The 19,689-nt window shown below is 38.8% G+C and overlaps 1 protein-coding gene across 1 annotated transcript in view; it reads left to right on the top strand.

Moving 5' to 3' along the window:
- SLC38A11 (solute carrier family 38 member 11) overlaps nucleotides 1-19,689 on the top strand; it is a 63,416-nt gene that overhangs the window by 30,204 nt on the left and 13,523 nt on the right. Inside the window, exons 8-10 of the mRNA XM_040229253.1 lie at nucleotides 7,955-8,025; nucleotides 8,687-8,848; nucleotides 11,715-11,827. Of these exons, the coding sequence (XP_040085187.1) occupies nucleotides 7,955-8,025; nucleotides 8,687-8,848; nucleotides 11,715-11,827 (346 nt within the window). The remainder of the gene's footprint in view (nucleotides 1-7,954; nucleotides 8,026-8,686; nucleotides 8,849-11,714; nucleotides 11,828-19,689) is intronic.

Raw genomic sequence — 19,689 nt, 5'->3', positions numbered from 1 at the left:
TCTCAGTCTTTTTTTTTTTGCTTTTTTGTTCTTTTTTTCAAATTTCTTAGTAGCCATGGTTCTTTATAAGTTCACAAGATATTCTTGTTTATTGTTCCATTCATCTCCTCCATTCTTCTACTTGCCTCTCAGAAAGTTCAGGTGGCTGAAACTTATGATGTAAGCTACACTACAGGAAAAATTACCCCTCTTGAAGTAATTTCTTTAACTCTTTTAGACCATTAGAGGGTAATTATGTTTTTTGCCACAGAAAATGTCTATAAAACTCCATTTAGATCTCTGTTGTCCAATACAGTAGCAAACAGCCACATGTGACTATTTTTTTATTTTATAATTTGTTTATTGAAATATAATTAATTTACAGTGTTGTGTTAGGTGCAGGTGTACAGCAAAGTGATTCAGTTTTACATATAAATGTCTGTGTATATATCTGTGTGTGTGTGTGTGTGTATTCTCTTTAAGACTCTTTTCCATGGTAGGTTATTATAAGATACTGAGTAGACTTCCTTGTGCTATACAGTGGGTCCTTGTTGTTTACTATTTCATATATAGAAGTGTCACACGAGGGTATGTTCCTTGGTTCTTTGTCTCATCACAACAAAGATTTGGAGCAACGGACATTAAAGCCCTCGGCGCGTCACAGCTCAATGGGTCTTAGACAAACCGTGTTATAGCTCTTTAGGCAAATCAGTGTTACAGCTCTGTTTTATTTAGAAGATAGCAGGAGAATCCATCCTCAAAGCGTGAGGGCATCCAACCCAAAGACTTGAAGAGAGTGGAGGAGTACGTGGGGGAGGCAGGGGTGGGGCGGGGAGAGAGAGAGAAAGAGAGAATACATGCACACGGGAGAGAAAGAGAGAGAGAGTGCACTTTGGCTCCTCCTTTTATATGTTTTTTTTCCTCCACCTGGGCCTGCCCTATGCAAATTGGGCTCAGCCAGGAGTGCTGTTTGTTCTACCTGAAGTCTTCACTCTGGTCCTCGGACCTTCTTTTGTTCTGTTTTTGCCGGCTTTTCCCTTCCTTGTCTTTTAGCCACCGCCATTTTGGACTCCTTTTCCCGATTCTACCTACCTAACAGAAGTGGATATGTTAATCCCAATCTCCTAATTTATCTTCCTTTACATGTGACTATTTAGATAAAATTAAATAAAATTAAAAATTAACTTGCCCTAGCCATAATTTTAAATACTCAGCAGCCCATGTGTCTAGTGGTCATCATGTTGGACAGCACAGATGTAGAACATTTCCATCAGCATAGAAAGCAATTGTAAGGGAGCAAAATTTGCCACCCCAAAATATGTTTCTTTGGCCAGTGGATTATTTCAAGCTGAAAACAATCAAGACCTAAAAAACTGCGGAAGTACCTTTGACCTTCTTCACTGCTTAAGAGAATTTAGATAGAGGGACATTCCTGAAACAGAGCTATCGCCAGAGATACCAGCAAAGAGTATGTACTAGGTGTGGAGGAGAAATGGGGCAGGGCCAGAGTTCAGAGTCCACTATGTGTGCCCTGTCTCTTCAAAGCCCAGCAAACATTTGTTTCCCAAACATTTACTTTTCCATCTCCAAGTGAATTGCCTTCCTCACTTCGAAGTTCCAAACCACTGCCCCCAGCATCCTCTTTTATCTTTAACTGAAGATGGTATTTAAGGTAAGGTTTTTGGCCATTTGGGCAATTTCCCCTGGGTCTCTCCTATTTATGTTGCTGCTGCTGCTGCTAAGTCGCTTCAGTTGTGTCCGACTCTGTGTGACCCCATAGACGGCAGCCCACCAGGCTCCCCTGTCCCTAGGATTCTCCAGGCAAGATCACTGGAGTGGGTTGCCATTTCCTTCTCCAAAGCAGGAAAGTGAAAAGTGAAAGTGAAGCGCTCAGTCATGTCTGACTCTTAGTGACCCCATGGACTGCAGCCCACCAGGCTCCTCCGTCCATGGGATTTTCCAGGCAAGAATACTGGAGTGGGGTGCCATTGCCTTCTCCATCTCCTATGTATAGCTGTTATTAATCTTTTGCTTAATTTTCTCCTGTTAGTCTATCTCCTGTCAATTTAATTCTTGGAGCAGCCAGAAGAACCTAGAAGAGTGGAGGAAATTTTCTTCCTCCCCCACACGGATTGTATGATGCTATTCTAGATTATCATACAGAATAAAAAATATTTGACCTCTTTGTTTTGTCTTTTTCCTGCAGCATTTCCAGTAGTCATAACAGTGATTGCCACATTAGTAGTGTTCAGCAAATTAATATTTGTTGAAAATTGAATGAATTGAATGACTTTCCAGCAGGAGGAACATAATTTCAGTCATAGACTGTGGAAATTTAAGGTTAAAAACTAGGTTCAAATTAAAAAAGCTTTCATTGGAAAATATTGTATAATTATATAAAGTTCAGAAAGCAGTAAATTGGGCTAGATCTTTTTGAAACAGTTTTCTATGTTTGGTTCCAGTCTTTATCAGCAATGAACTATCATATTTAAAAGTCAGTTTATTTCTCTTTCCCCAGAGGTTAACCATTATCCTTAAGTTGGATTCATTTCTCTTTTCCCAGACATAATATTATTCTAAAGTTGATTTGAATCATTCCTGTTCATGCCTTTGTACTTATGCTATGCATTTCTGTATTGGCAATAGTATTTACTTTTTGATTAGAATGTTTGTAAAATGTACATAAATAATCATGATGGTAAAAAAAAGTTCTCTAGCACATTCTCTAGCATAATCACTATTTTCTCCTCAATATTGTATTCAGTATATTGGGCTGGCCAAAACATTTGTTCGAGTTTTTCCATTTGATGTTACAGAAATCTCTGAATGAACTTTTTGGCCAACCCAATATTTCAATTTCATAAAATTAGCACTGGGTGACTCTTTTTAATTGCTCTATAGCACACAATCTGATGCTTTAGAAATTTAAACTGTCTGCTTAAAAGCTTTGATTGCCTTCAGCTCTACTGGATATTGCCAAGTTCATCTCCATAGTGTTTACAGTTTTTGGTTCCTTCCATAATATCTTGTCCTTTCCTAGCAATTTCTTAACATTGCTATTATTGAACTAGGTGTAAAATGATTTTTTTAAAGTGTATTTCATTTGAGTTTCTCTAATAATTAAGGAGGGTGAGCAACATATAGCAAATTTTTTGCCATTCTCAATTCCTTTTCTATCAATTAACAGTTGTCTGTTGTTCATTGGAACATTTTTCCTTACGATATGCAGGAGCATTTAATGTACACTGGATAATAACCCTTTGTTGGCTATATGCAAGACAAATTTCATCTCTCAGTTTTTAGCTTTTCTTTATTTTTTAACTTTGAATATGGGTTATTCTACTATACATTTTATGCATGTTCTGGATATGTGCACAGTCCCTCAGTCGTGTCCAACTCTGCGGCTTCATGAACTGTAGCCTGTCAGACTGCTCTGTCCATGGGATTTTCCAGGCAAGAATACTGGATCTTCCTGACCCCGGGATCAAACCCACATCTCTTGCATCTCCTGCACTGGCAGGCAGATTCATTACCACTAGCACCACCTGGGAAGCCCCTATACATTTTATATTTACCTTCTATTAATTTAACCAGGTTTATTAATTTTTATCTTTATGGTTTTTGCTTTTATAGATTTAAAACAATCTCTGTTCCACCAATATTATGTTTTATTCTTTGAAATTAAATATTAGTTTGGAGAGAACTGATATTACATGATGTCAGTTGAGTCTTCCCATTCATTAATATGGTATATCTCTCCATTTGTTTGTCTTTCAATAAAATTATATCATACTATTAATATTATACATATTTTTTAGTTTTCTTTATCATTGCCATTTAAAAATTTTAACTAGTTTTTATCTGTGTACATCAATCCTATTGATTTTTTGTGTATGGAGCTTGTGTCCAGTGAAATTGCTGAATGTTTTTATTCATTCCAATTGCTTATCAGTAGTTTCCCCTGAATTTTCTGTTTGCATAATTATATTGTGTCCACATAATTTATCACTTTCCAGTGATAACATATCTTATCAGTATGTGTTATTTTATCGCATAAGCTAGGAAATCCAGTAGTATATTCTGGAAGCAGTGACAGTGAACATCATCTAGTGCCTGCCATTAATTGTAATATTTCTAACTTTTCACTTTTAAATACATCATTTGCTATAGGTTTTGGTATACATTCTTTATTAGGTCAAGAAAGTTCTGCTTTAATAATAGCTTGCTTAATATACTTGTCAGAATAAATACTAGATTGTGGGCTTTTCTTCATGTTTTGAAATAGTCAGTCATAAGCTTTTTATTATCCATTAATCTGTTAATGTGATGAATTATACTAATAGATTTTTCTATTACTGAACTACTCTTGCACTTATTGGAAAAACTCCTCTTAGACATGATTCTTTCTCTTACACATTGCTTGATTGCATTTGATAATATTTCATCTTCCATTTTCAGCATCTAAAATCAGAGCCATCTATGCTTTACATTCTTATACACACTGGGTATCAAGATATCACAAAATATATCAAGAAACTTTCTCTTTTTGTGTGTGTGTGGAACCATTTTTCCAGAATTCGCGTAGCTCAAACGGTGAAGAATCTGCCTGCAGCGCAGGAGACCAGGGTTCGGTACCTCGGTCGGGAAGATCCTCTGGAGAAGGGGATGGCAATCCACTCCAGTATTATTGCCTGGAGAATCCTATGGACAGAGAAGCCTGGTGGGCTACAGTCCATGGTATCACAAAGAATCAGATATGACTGAGCAACTAACACACATATTTTTCAGTAACTCAATCCCAGGCTAATTTATAAAAGACTGGAAAACCATATTCAGTGTCTCCTTCTCTTTCTAGATTTGGACATGTTTTTCCCTACATATAACATGTTTTTTGTATTTTTCATCTTATGAAATGAGCATCGTTAAGACGAACACAGAGAATCCAAAATTATTGTAGTTACTATTTCTCCATCTTATCTAGGAATTTCAAGGAACCATATGGACTAAGAAAAGCGTTTTAAACTTAAATGAAGGAACAAAAATAAAACTCTTACTTTTTTATTACTTATATAAGAGTCAAAAAATAGGGTACCACCACAATCTGTACTGAAAGGAAAAATTAATATTCAGTCAGTTCAGTTCAGTCACTCAGTCATGTCTGACTGTTTGCTACCCCATGAATTGCAGCACACCAGGCCTCCCGGAGTTCACCCAAACTCATGTCCGTCAAGTCGGTGATGCCATCCAGCCATCTCATCCTCTGTCGTCCCCTTCTCCTCCTGCCCTCAATCCCTCCCAGCATCAGAGTCTTTTCCAATGAGTCAACTCTTCGCATGAGGTGGCCAAAGGACTGGAGTTTCAGCTTCAGCATCAGTTTTCCCAATGAACACCCAGGACTGATCTCCTTTAGAATGGACTGGTTGGATCTCCTTGCAGTCCAAGGGACTCTCAAGAGTCTTCTCCAAACACCACAGTTCAAAAGCATCAATTCTTCAGCGCTCAGCTTTCTTCACAGTCCAACTCTCACATCCATACATGACCACTGGAAAAACCATAACCTTGACTAGACGGACCTTTGTTGGCAAAGTAATGTCTCTGCTTTTGAATATGCTGTATATGTTGGTCATAACTTTCCTTCCAAGGAGTAAGCATCTTTTAATTTCATGGCTACAATCACCATCTGCAGTGATTTTGGAGCCCCCCAAAATAAAGTCTGAGACTGTTTCCACTGTTTCCCCATCTATTTCCCATGAAGTGATGGTAATATTGCTGCTAAGTCACTTCAGTCGTGTCCAACTCTGTGCGACCCCATAGATGGCAGCCCACCAGGCTCCCCCGTCCCTGGGATTCTCTAGGCAAGAACACTGGAGTGGGTTGCCATTTCCTTCTCCAATGCATGAAAGTGAAAAGTGAAAGTGAAGTCACTCAGTCGTGTCTGACTCTTAGCGACCCCATGGACTGCGGCCCACCAGGCTCCTCCGTCCATGGGATTTTCCAGGCAAGAGTGCTGGAGTGGGCTGCCATCGCCTCCTCCGATGGTAATATTACTAATACACAAAAACCCTAACAGGAGAAGTAGATCATTTAAAATATTAGAAAGTTAAAAATCTTCAAGCTTCTACAATTATTAATGCTGCCTTTTCTAAAAAGAAACTTTTTAAAGGACTATGGGCCAAGTTTATGTTTTTCCACATTAACGTGGGAATTTGGCAGGTATGCTGCTATGGGTGATGTTCACTGCAATAAGAGCAGTGAAGGCAGCAGGTGGCAGCAGCTCCCACTCAAAAATCGCAGAGTCTGAGCAAGCCTTGTAACAGCAGGAGGCCTCCCTTGTATGCTACTTACCTCTTTTGCGTTTGTAACTGCTCATTTCAGATATGCAAGGCAGTGACATAATGCATAAATCACACTAACTCTGACCAAACAAATGAGACATTTTTTATGTCTACGTTGAGAATGAATCACAAACTTACGAAATAGATGGTTTTACACCCGGTGCCTTTCTACTTCCTAGGACCCTTCTTTCCTCTCCTCCTCTTTCGTCTTTATGCATTTTGGGGGTCTCACTCAAGGCTTTCCTTTTCAGGGAAGCTGGTCATACTTTTGGACCTTTGCTACTTTCTATTAAATGACACCATATAATAATAACAATGTTGAGACATAAGCTAATACTATTAACCATTTATGGACTACTTACCGTATGCTAGGTTCTCTCCCAAATTTTACATATTTTTCTCATTTAATTTGTGTAATAACTCAGTGAATTAGGCATTATTATTATTATCCACATTTTCTAGATACCAAAACTGAAGCACAGGGACTTCCCCGGTGGTCCAGTGGTTAAGAATCCACCTTGCAATGCAGAGGATGTGGGTTCGATCCCTGGCTGAGGAGCTAAGATCCCACATGCTGCAGAGTGGCTGAGCCCAAGCACCACAACTACTGAGCTCAGGAACCCCAGCAAAGAGCCGGTGCACAGCAATGAAAGATCCCGCATGCTGCAACTAAGCACTGATACAGGCAAATAAATTAGTAACTAAATTTGGAAAAAAAAAAAAAAACTAAAGCACAGAAAGGTTAAGTGCTTTGTCTAAGATCACTAATAAGTAGAGCCAGAAGATCAACACAGACTGGAGCCTGTGTTCTTCACTGTTCTTCAGGGAGACCAATCTATGACTATAGACAGGTTGGCAGATACTTTAATGACACCAGGGAAGAGGGTTATTCAGGCAGGTTTGAGTGCATATATTTCTAAAACCTCCTTGAGAAGTGAATGCACAGGTGGGAATTGGAAGTGACTGACAGCTCAGTAAAGAAGAGATGGACAGACCAAAGAGACAAAGTGCAGCTTCTTTGCTGACTGTGGAAGCTTGGCCAGATGCGTCATCATCCAGAGCCTGACTTTCCTAATACTTTAAATGGTGATAAGAATACTTCAGTGTTACTGTGAAGGTTGAGATAGCATAGGATATAATTCCTAGAACATCGTTAAGGACCTTTTCAATTAATATTAGTTCAGTCCACCTTTCTCGATAAAGTGTAGTGCCAACTGTGAATTTCCTTTGGGTAGGATGAGCCTGGAAGAATGAGTTAGAAGGAAATGAAGGGCAGCATTGATTAATTGAGGAAGAATTTTGCTTTATTAATGTTATCTTCCTCATTGAGTATCTCAAATATACATAACAAATGTTTCTTATTAAATAGACAAGCAAATAAAGTGACAGTATTAAGTAATCTATTTTAAATATATGAAACTAGATTCTTTCTAAGTATATTCAGCATACATTTTCAAGAAGCAAGGTTAACAGATTACATCAATATTCTTGGGGAATTTATTTACAATTTAAAAAGATGAATGAGGACTCCTTATAAATTTCTGACTTAAAGATGTTCAGTCAGCTTATAGTATGACATCATTTCTTGTTTTCTTGTATGCTTATGCCTTAATTCTTCAAATTAACTGATTCTCTTCTAGACCAAAAACAGAAGATGCTTGGATATTTGCAAAGCCCAATGCCATTCAGGCTGTTGGTGTGATGTCATTTGGTGAGTACATGGTTTCCAAGGTCCTTTCTCAATGTGGGGTCTTCTGCACCATGAAAAAGTGCTTTGCCTCATATTTATGTCTTGAAAGCAGATGTCATAAGTTTTAGACTTCCTATTAGCAGCATATGATCCAGTTTGTGCCAGCATAAAATTAGGTGCAAACCATTCTCACTCATCACTAAAATTTGTTTCAATTTTAACAAGTCTTTTCCTCATGCAGAAAACTCATTAAAGTCTTGTTTCTTAACTTGAAAATCTAGCAAGTGTTAACAGACTTCCTCCTTGCACACAAAGTATTGTGAATTGGCCAGGAGTCTAGAGTGACTCTGTTATATCCCAGATGGGAAAGGAAGCCCTGGGCTGAAAATATGGTGTTGTTTAGATTTCCTTTAAGATTGGAAAGGCCACTAGGAAGTGGGAGAGAAAGTTGGATAGGCCTGGTTTATATCAAGAATGACATGAAAAGATCACATAAGCCTAATACAAATGAAATTTCTCGTTCCTACAGCTGTTAGATTATTTCTGGCATTTCTAGTAAACTAGTATATTTGAACTTCAATTCACTAGTATTTCAAAGTAGCATATGTCTCTGAATTTTCCATGGGAAAAGGACAACTATGTGATTTGCTTTAATAATGCTTTTCCCCCCCTTGTATTGCAGCATTTATTTGCCACCATAACTGCTTCTTAGTTTATAGTTCTTTGGAAGAACCTACAGTAGCTAAGTGGTCTCACATCATCCATGTGTCTACCTTGATTTCTGTATTTATCAGTATTCTCTTTGCTACATGCGGATACCTGACATTTACTGGCTACACCCAAGGTAAAAAGAGAAATTCTCTCTTAACATATTTTGGTGTTCATATGGAGTGGTGCTATCACTTGTCATTTTAAGTATTATTATACCTCATGCTCTACCTCAAAGTAGAATATATTCTCTCCTCTACCTTCCTGCCTTTCCTAATTTTCCTAATCTTCCCCTTTTTAAACTGCTAAGCTTTTTCTGTAGTACATTCTCCCTCCTTTGATGGTTTCACTTCAAAGCACATGAATTTTGGCTTTCCTCTCTACTAGTCCACTGCAGTTTCACTTTCAAAGACAACAGTATCCTCTCAACTCATCAAGGCTAACAGTCTTCTTGGTTCTGATTCTTATGGACCTCTCTGAATTACTTAACAGTTCTGAGGACTCCCCGTAGAGAAAAGAGCTCAACCATATCATCATTCACACTCTTCATGTTTTTTTTTTTTTCTTCTGAGTGCTCCCACTTTGCTTTCAAATCCTATCTCCTCTCCTTCTTTTCTTCTGTTCATACAACAACCAAGGACATTTCTACTTAGTTGCTCTACTCTTGCTTTAAATGCAAAATATCACCTTTCCCACAAAACCAGCCCATTTCCTCCCCACCTCCGCTCTCACCCCAGGACACTGAATTCACTTCTTTCTTCTGTTCATCCAACAGCTGAGTGGTCATCTCTCCTACGTCCTTGCCTCTTACTTCACTCATCTCTGTTGTGTGCTAGTTAGGTAGTCTGACAGCCTGCTAAATGCCATGATTCATGCATTCCACGGCTTCTGCGGGCCTGTTACTGCATTTGACCTTCAGACAACCCTAGGAAGATAAGTGGAATAACTAGTTTTACCCCCTGCTTAGAACACAAAGAGGCAGAGTAACTTGCCCAAGCTGGCTGGTGACAAAGTGGAAACACGGCTCCTGACTTTCAGTCCCATTTTCTCTTCATTCCGTCTTGCTGTCTACCCCATTTTGGTACCATATGACCCACTAATAGCTGTCTCTTAGCGTCTAGTTCTTCTTGGCTTACTTTTCAGATGACATTGAGGTACTCTTGGGTGAATGGTGCATTGTTCTAAATTTAGGTTACAGGTGACTATGATTATAAGGAGAGAGTTCTCAAGAAACAAAGATGACTTCAAAAAAGAGTGATTAATACCATAATCCCAATGCTATCAAAAATATAATACCTGTGTGTGCCATTAGAGTATAATAATGAAGTGACCTTGAAAGTCTTGATAAAAATTATTTCAAAACATTGCCATATATCACTAAAGCTGCACAGTTTGAAAGACAAGTGGCCTTTAGGCTCCAATCTCCACAGAATCTTGGCTTCAAAATGCCTTTTCTCTAAGACAGAAACCCTTTCTCTTAGTCACACCTTCCTGGTGTTTTTTATCAGTAGTAATTGTTCAGATATAATTAAGTCTTTACATAATAAAGCTGACAGGTTGATTTTGGTCTTTTTCTTCCTTTTCTAGCTATAATTCCCTAAAACACACTTACAGTCAAGCTAGAATAAGCTGACGTTGTTTCTTTAGGCCATTTTGCCTTAGGCAAATTCAGTCTTGTTTGTGCACACTGCAGGCTTCTTTTCTCTTTCATTTTACATACTCCAGCTTGTGAGCCAGTGAGAACTCTCCATTGGTCTTGAATTTTCCAGTGACTTTTGAAAAGATGCAGGGCCCGTATTTTAGTGGAAGTTAGAGAACAGGGAGCTTGAGTCCTTTTTCCTGGATTGTTGGAATCTTTTCTGTCAACCTTGAACCAACCACTACTGCGACTCTTGCTTTGTGATTTAATCTCCTTCTGCCCAAAAGGGACACTAGAAAATAATGTACGTTTACTCCAGTTAACAGGAAGAGGGGGAAAAGAGTCACTTAAATAAGTCTTGGGAAGAAGCAAGTCATTTAGTCTTTTAATGAAAAATAAGTATACGGAGGATTATTATTAATATTTTTTATATATGAACAGTGTGGCAGTGTGTGACTTTTATCTAATTTTCTATTCAGTTTAATTGAAAACTGTGACAAACATTTTAAAATGTAAGTATTTTATTTAGGAAATAAACAGCCCCAAATATTTGTTTCTATATCGGGAAACTTTTTGTTGACATGATCTGTGCTCTCATTAGATCCTGTATTTCTTCACATGTGTCTAAGAAAATAGTCTCTAAATAAGAATTGGTTCAAGGTATATATGGTCCATCATTTAGTTTGGAACTAATTAAATATAATACTTTGCCTGGGAACTAACCGTATTTTCACCACTTTCAATCAGTGCATTTATACCTGGGTTCCTCAGATACCATGAAAGATAGTGTGTTTGGAATTCCTTGCTGTAGCCCTGAGTTTGTGATTAAACTCTATAGAGTGATATACAGGAAATTCAGCTCCTTACATGTACTAGTCTACTGTTCCTTTCAGGATTGTCCTTGATCTAAGAATAACATTTCAAAGGAAATTTGTTTATTTTAACAGACTTTTTTTTTTTTTTTAAATAATGAAGTCACTTACTTACTAGAAACAAAGACCAGAAGCAAGTTTATAAAATCAGTGCACAAGAATTTAGGGAGTTGATTCTGCTATAAGAAGACAATGGATAAAAGTATTTTTCAGACGTTGATACAAATTTAAGGCTAATCTTCTAAAAACAAACAATGAGAATAAGAGAAAAGCCATTAGCGATAAATTTACTTTCAAGTGGAGCATGTAGTAATTATGTAGCTTTTGAATGCAAAATTTGTATTTAGACTTAGCTGTCTGTTGTATTAATTAAATTAAATGATGTTTATGTATCTTTAGTTACATAATAAATATACAATATCTCATTTATTAGGTATTTATCTCAAATATCCAGTATCTATTAAGTAAATCTATTTTATATTGTTCTCTAGGAGACTTGTTTGAAAATTATTGCAGAAATGATGACTTGGTAACATTTGGAAGGTTTTGTTATGGAGTCACTGTCATTTTGACATACCCGATTGAATGCTTTGTGACTAGAGAGGTAAGCACAGTCTCTTTCAACACTTTAGCTAGGTCATTTCTCTACTACATTAATTTAGTACAATTTATAAATCATTTGATTCTGCAAATTCCTAAGTGCATGATAAGAAATATAATTCATGAAATTTTCTCTTTTACCCAGTATAAAGATAATTCATATTCAAATGTTTACGAGTTGTTTTTTTCAAAAGTTGGTTTGAAAATCATGTTTGGTGGTTTCGTTTATATAGTATAAGTATAAATATTTATACAACTGCATTCCAAAATGAATGTCAGCCTTTAATAGAGTCAAACCAAGATTTTCTTTTACTCATTCTTACAAACAAATTAAGCAATAAGGTTTAAAACATGTTTTACAAAATTGTCTTTTGGCTAAAATGTTTTATAAGTCAACATGTATCAAAGGCACCATAGGACAGATATGATCAATTGTATTATCTTTTAAAAGACTAAAATATTTTATCTTCCATGAAAACTTAAAATTTATTTTAAACCATTAGTTTTAGAGATAATTTTATTTATATATTTGTTAAGTTTATAAATATTTATTTTATATAAATATAAAAAGCTTACAAATAGCTGTGAAAAGAAGAGAAGCGAAAAGCAAAGGAGAAAAGGAAAGATATAAGCATATGAATGCAGATTTCCAAAGAATAGCAAGAAGAGATAAGAAAGCCTTCTTTAGCGATCAGTGCAAAGAAATAGAGGAAAACAATAGAATAGAAAAGACTAGAGAGCTCTTCAAGAAAATTAGAGATATCAAGGGAACATTTCATGCAAAGATGGGCTCAATAAAGGACAGAAATGGTATGGACATAACAGAAGCAGAAGATATTAAGAAGAAGTGGCAAGAATATATAGAAGAACTGTACAAAAAAGATCTTCATGACCCAGATAATCACGATGGTGTGATCACTCATCTAGAGCCAGACATCCTGGAATGTGAAGTCAAGTGGGCCTTAGAAAGCATCACTATGAACAAAGCTAGTGGAGGTGATGGAATTCCAGTTGAGCTATTTCAAATCCTAAAAGATGATGCTGTGAAAGTGCTGCACTTAATATGCCAGCAAATTTGGAAAACTCAGCAGTGGCCACAGGCCTGGAAAAGGTCAGTTTTCATTCCAATCCCAAAGAAAGCGAATGCCAAAGAATGCTCAAAGTACTGAACAATTGCACTCATCTCACACACTAGTAAATTAATGCTCAAAATTCTCCAAGCCAGGCTTCAGCGATATGTGAACCATGAACTTCCAGATGTTCAAGCTGGTTTTAGAAAAGGCAGAGGAACCAGAGATCAAATTGCCAACATCCGCTGGATCATGGAAAAAGCAAGAAAGTTCCAGAAAAACATCTATTTCTGCTTTATTGACTATGCCAAAACCTTTGACTGTGTGGATCACAATAAACTGTGGAAAATTCTGAAAGAGATGGGAATACCAGATCACGTGACCTGCCTCTTGAGAAATCTGTATGCAGGTCAGGAAGCAACAGTTAGAACTGGACATGGAACAACAGACTGGTTCCAAATAGGAAAAGGGGTACGTCAAGGCTGTATATTGTCTCCCTGCTTATTTAACTTCTATGCAGAGTACATCATGAGAAATGCTGGGCTGGAAGAAGCACAAACTGGAATCAAGATTGCTGGGAGAAATCTCAATAAACTCAGATATACAGATGACACCACCCTTATGGCAGAAAGTGAAGAGGAACTAAAAAGCCTCTTGATGAGAGTGAAAGTGGAGAGTGAATAAGTTGGCTTAAAGCTCAACATTGAGAAAACGATCATGGCATCTGGTCCCATCACTTCATGGGAAATAGATGGGGAAACAGTGGAAACAGTGTCAGACTCTATTTTGGGGGGCTCCAAAATCACTGCAGATGGTGACTGCAGCCATGAAATTAAAAGACACTTACTCCTTGGAAGAAAAGTTATGATCAACCTAGATAGCATATTCAAAAGCAGAGACATTACTTTGCCGACTAAGGTCCATCTAGTCAAGGCTATGGTTTTTCCAGTAGTCATGTATGGATGTGAGAATTGGACTGTGAAGAAAGCTGAGCGCCAAAGAATTGATGCTCTTGAACTGTGGTGTTGGAGAAGACTCTTGAGAGTCCCTTGGACTGCAAGGAGATCCAACCAGTTCATTCTGAAGATCAGCCCTGGGATTTCTTTGGAAGGAATGATGCTGAAGCTGAAACTCCAGTACTTTGGCCACCTCATGCGAAGAGTTGACTCATTGGAAACGACTCTGATGCTGGGAGGGATTGGGGGCAGGAGGAGAAGGGGACAACAGAGGATGAGATGGCTGGATGGCATCACTGACTCGATGGGCGTGAATCTGAGTTAACTCCAGGAGTTGGTGATAGACAGGGAGGCCTGGCATGCTGCAGTTCATGGGGTTGCAAAGAGTTGGACACGACTGAGTGACTGAACTGAGCTGAACTAAAATATAAAATAAACATTTATTTATGCATAAATTTATAAATATGTTTATTATGAATTTTTATCTATATCTGTATATTGATATATTTCATTTATAAAGTCATCTCCAAGTTATATAATCTGCCTGGATTCATAGAGGAAGATTAGGTAAAAGAGAACTAATTCCTTTTGCAGAAAGTTGGATAATGTGGCTTTGTCAGAAATCCCTTATACAGTAAGGTAAAAATCCACTGTACCATTTAGCAGAAAAACATGATCCTGTTTCATAGGGGTTCTTTCAGGAATCATACTGAAAAGGCTTAGTCTTAGGATCTATTCCTAGAGATTGTTTATACAGTACACTGTCAATGGATCTAATGTGTGAAGTGAAATGCCTGCAAAGCTTCAAATACACTAACTAATGGGCAGGCTTCTAGAGGCAGACCAGTGCTTGCCTTATGCTGATTCTGGGTAAGGAACAGCACAGGGAAAAGGAATGAAGACATGGTCAGCACTGTGTATGTCCCTTACATTTAGCATTTGTCCTCACTTACAAATATATAACCCACAGGCCAGCTCACCTCCTTGAGTACAGGGAACAGTAGATTGAACTAGAATAATTTTAAATCAAAGAGCTAACTATTGTTGGATGCAGGAAATGGTTTCATTTTAGTTTCCACCCAATACTTTAGGTTCACATCTGATCTCTAGATCAGCAGTGACAGATGGTTTATTCTCATGTGGTTTCTGGTGAGCTGCTCGTGGACTTCTGAGTCACTCCACCTGCACAGCTTGTGTCTTCAGTTCTTAAGACTTGTGTTTCCTTTAGCTGCCATGACAGGAAGACAGAACTAAATCAAGATCTCTGCCATGGTAGCAAATAGTAAGCAGAGGAACTTTGTATATTCCTCACCCATTCACTTCCTTTTTCTTTCTCTCCTTTCTGTGCACACACACACACATGCACACACACAAATATACGATTGGCATTAATATAATCAAAGTGATTTCTACTCACAGGTAAAGTAGTTGGCCATGTCCAAGGGTGCCCCCAAACCAGTCTACCCCCTAATAAATATCTGCACCAGTTTGCCCCACTGAGTAAACTTCATCATTAAGAATGCACTCGAAATGAGAAAATATTTGGAAGGACATTACCAATTACCAAAAAAACAAAATGAATAAAAATGATTAGTGAAAGTGAAAGTCGCTCAGTCGTGTCCAACTCTTTGTGACCCCATGGACTACAGAGTCCATGGAATTCTCCAGGCCAGAATACTGGAGTGGGTAGCCTTTCCCTTCTCCAGGAGATCTTCCCAACCCAGAGATTGAACCCAGGTCTCCCGCACTGTGAGCAGATTCTTTACCAGCTGAGCCACAAGGGAAGTCCAAGAATACTGAAGTGGGTAGCCTATCCCTTCTCCAGCAGATCAGCCCTACCTAGGAATCAAACCAGGGTCTCCTGCATTGTGGGCAGATTCTTTACCAATTGAGCTATCAGGGAAACCCAGTGATTCAGTTCAGTTCAGTTCAGTCACTCAGTTGTGTCTGACTCTTTGCAACCCCATGAATCGCAGCACGCCAGGCCTCCCTGTCCATCACCAGCTCCCGGGGTTCACTCACACTCACGTCCATCGAGCCAGTGATGCCATCCAGCCATCTCATCCTCTGTCATCCCCTTCTCCTCCTGCCTTCAATCTTTCCCAACATCAGGATCTTTTCAAATGAGTCAGCTCTTCGCATCAGGAGGCCAAAATATTGGAGTTTCAGCTTCAACATCAGTCCTTCCAATGAACACCCAGGACTGATCTCCTTTAGGATGGACTGGTTGGATCTCCTTGCAGCCCAAGGGACTCAAGAGTCTTCTCCAACACCACAGTTCAGAAGCATCAATTCTTCTGTACTCAGCTTTCTTTATAGTCCGACTCTCATCCATATATGACTACTTGGAAAAACCATAGCCTTTTCTAGATGGACCTTTGTTGACAAAGTAATGTCTCTGCTTTTGAATATGCTATCTAGGTTGGTCATAACTTTCCTTCCGAGGAGTAAGCGTCTTTTAATTCATGGCTGCAGTCACCATCTGCAGTGATTTTGGAGCCCCCCAAAATAATGTCAGCCACTGTTTCCCCTGCTTCCCAGTCTATTTCCCATGAAGTGATGGGACCAGATGCCATGATCTTAGTTTTCTGAATGATAAGCCAACTTTTTCACTCTCCTCTTTCACTTTCATCAAGAGGCTTTTTAGTTCCTCTTCACTTTCTGCCATAAGGGTGGTGTCATCTGTATATCTGAGCTTATTGATATTTCTCCTGGCAATCTTGATTCCAGCTTGTGCTTCTTCCAGCCTAGCATTTCTCATGATGTACTCTGCATAGAAGTTAAATAAGCAGGGTGACAATATACAGCCTTGAGTACTCTTTTTGCTATTTGGAACCAGTCTGTTGTTCCATGTCCAGTTCTAACTGTTGCTTCCTGACCTGCATACAGATTTCTCAAGAGGCAGGTTAGGTGGTCTGGTATTCCCATCTCTCTCAGAATTTTCCACAGTTTATTGAGATCCACACAGTCAAAGGCTTTGGCATAGTCAATAAAGCAGAAATAGATGATTTTCTGGAACTGTCTTGCTTTTTCCATGATCCAGCGAATGTTGGCAATTTGATCTCTGGTTCCTCTCCCTTTTCTAAAACCAGCTTGAACATCAGGAAGTTCATAGTTCACGTACTGCTGAAGCCTGGCTTGGAGAATTTTGAGCATTAATTTACTAGTGTGTGAGATGAGTGCAATTGTTCAGTAGTTTGAGCATTCTTTAGCATTCGCTTTCTTTGGGATTGGAATGAAAACTGACCTTTTCCAGGCTTGTTGCCACTGCTGAGTTTTCCAAATTTGCTGGCATATTAAGTGCAGCACTTTCACAGCATCATCTTTTAGGATTTGAAATAGCTCAACTGGAATTCCATCACCTCCACTAGCTTTGTTCGTAGTGATGCTTCCTAAGGCTCACTTGATTTCAAATTCCAGATGTCTGGCTCTAGGTGGATTTTTCACCATCGTGTTTATCTGGGTAGTGAAGATCTTTTTTGTATAGTTCTATGTATTCTTGCCACCTGTTCTTAATATCTTCTGCTTCTGTTATGTCCATACCATTTCTGTCCTTTATCGAGCCCATCTTTGCATGAAATGTTCCCTTGATATCTCTAATTTTCTTGAAGAGATCTCTCGCCTTTCCCATTCTATTGTTTTCCTCTATTTCTTTGCATTGATCACTGAGGAAGGCTTTTTTTTTTTTTTTTCTCGTTATTCTTTGGAACTCTGCATTCAAATGGGTATATCTTTCCTTTTTCCTTTGCTTTTTGCTTGTTTTCTTTTCACAGCTATTTGTAAGGCCTCCTCAGACAGCCATTTTGCACTTTTGCATTTCTTTTTCTTGGGGATGGTCTTGATCCCTGTCTCCTGTACAATGTCATGAACCTTGGTCCATAGTTCATCAGGCACTCTGTCTATCAGATCTAGTCTCTTAAATCTATTTCTCACTTCCACTGTATAAATCATAAGGGATTTGATTTAGGTCATACCTGAATGGCAGAAAGTGAAGAGGAACTAAAAAGCCTCTTGATGAAAGTGAAAGAGGAGAGTGAAAAAGTTGGCTTAAAGCTCAACATTCAGAAAACGAAGATCCTGGCATCCGGTCCCATCACTTCATGGGAAATAGATGGGGAAACAGTGGAAACAGTGTCAGACTTTATTTTTTTTGGCTCCAAAATCACTGCAGATGGTGATTGCAGCCACGAAATTAAAAGATGCTTACGCCTTGGAAGAAAAGTTATGACCAACCTAGATAGCATATTCAAAAGCAGAGACATTACTTTGCCAACTAAGGTCTGTCTAGTCAAGGCTATGGTTTTTCCTGTGGTCATGTATGGATGTGAGAGTTGGACTGTGAAGAAGGCTGAGTGCCAAAGAATTGATGCTTTTGAACTGTGGTGTTTGGAGAAGACTCTTGAGAGTCCCTTGGACTGCAAGGAGATCCAACCAGTCCATTCTGAAGGAGATTAGCCCTGGGATTTCTTTGGAAGGAATGATGCTAAAGCTGAAACTCCAGTCCTTTGGCCACCTCATGCGAAGAGTTGACTCGTTGGAAAAGACTCTGATGCTGGGAGAGATTGGGGGCAGGAGGAGAAGGGGACGACAGAGGATGAGATGGCTGGATGGCATCACTGACTTGATGGATGTGCATCTGAGTGAACTCCGGGAGTTGGTGATGGACGGGGAGGCCTGGCGTGCTGCGATTCATGGGGTCGCAAAGAGTCGGACTCGACTGAGCGACTGAACTGAACTGAACTGAATGGTCTAGTGGTTTTACCCACTTTCTTCAATTTAAGTTTGAATTTGGCAATAAGAAGTTCATGATCTGAGCCACAGTCAGCTCCTGGTCTTGTTTTTGCTGACTCTATAGAGCTTCTCCATCTTTGGCTGCAGAGAATATAATAAATCTGATTTCAGTGTTGACCATCTGGTGTAGCGTATATGTAGAGTCTTCTCTTGTGTTGTTGGAAGAGGGTGTTTGCTGTGACCAGTGCATTCTCTTGACAAAACTCTATTAGCCTTTGCCCTACTTCATTCTGTACTCTAAGGCCAAATTTGTCTGTTACTCCAGGTGTTTCTTGTTTTCCTACTTTTGCATTCCAGTCCCCTATAATGAAAAGGACATCTTTTGGGGTATTAGTTCTAAAAGGTCTTGTAGGTCTTCATAGAACTGTTCAACTTCAGCTTCTTCAGCATTACTGGTCAGGGCATAGACTTGGATTACCATGATATTGAATGGTTTGCCTTGGAAACAAACAGAGTTCATTCTGTCGTTTTTGAAATTGCATCCAAGTACTGCATTTCGGACTCTTCTGTTGACTATGATGGCTACTCCATTTCTTCTAAGGGATTCCTGCCCAGAGTAGTAGATATAATGGTCATCTGAGTTAAATTCACCCATTCCATTCCATCTTAGTTCGCTGATTCCTAGAATGTTGACATTCACTCTTGCCATCTCCTGTTTGACAACTTCCAATTTGCCTTGATTCATGGACCTAACATTTCAGCTTCCTATGCAATATTGCTCTTTACAGCATCAGACCTTGCTTCTATCACCAGTCACATCCACAGCTGGGTGTTCTTTTTGCTTTGGCTCCAACCCTTCATTCTTTCTGGAGTTATTTCTCCACTGATCTCCATTAGCATATTGGGCACCTACTGACCTGGGGAGTCCATCTTTCAGTGTCCTATCTTTTTGCCTTTTCATACTGTTCATGGGGTTCTCAAGGCAAGAACACTGAAGTGGTTTACCATTCCCTTCTCTGATGGACCACATTCTGTCAGACCTCTCCACCATGACCCGCCGGTCTTGGGTAGCACTGTCTAGTTCTAAATTGTATTTCATCTTTTCTATC

Source organism: Oryx dammah, unplaced genomic scaffold (assembly GCF_014754425.2).
Source record: "Oryx dammah isolate SB20612 unplaced genomic scaffold, SCBI_Odam_1.1 HiC_scaffold_27, whole genome shotgun sequence".
Taxonomy (NCBI): Eukaryota; Metazoa; Chordata; class Mammalia; order Artiodactyla; family Bovidae; genus Oryx; species Oryx dammah.
This window is presented reverse-complemented; position numbering and strand designations above follow the sequence as displayed.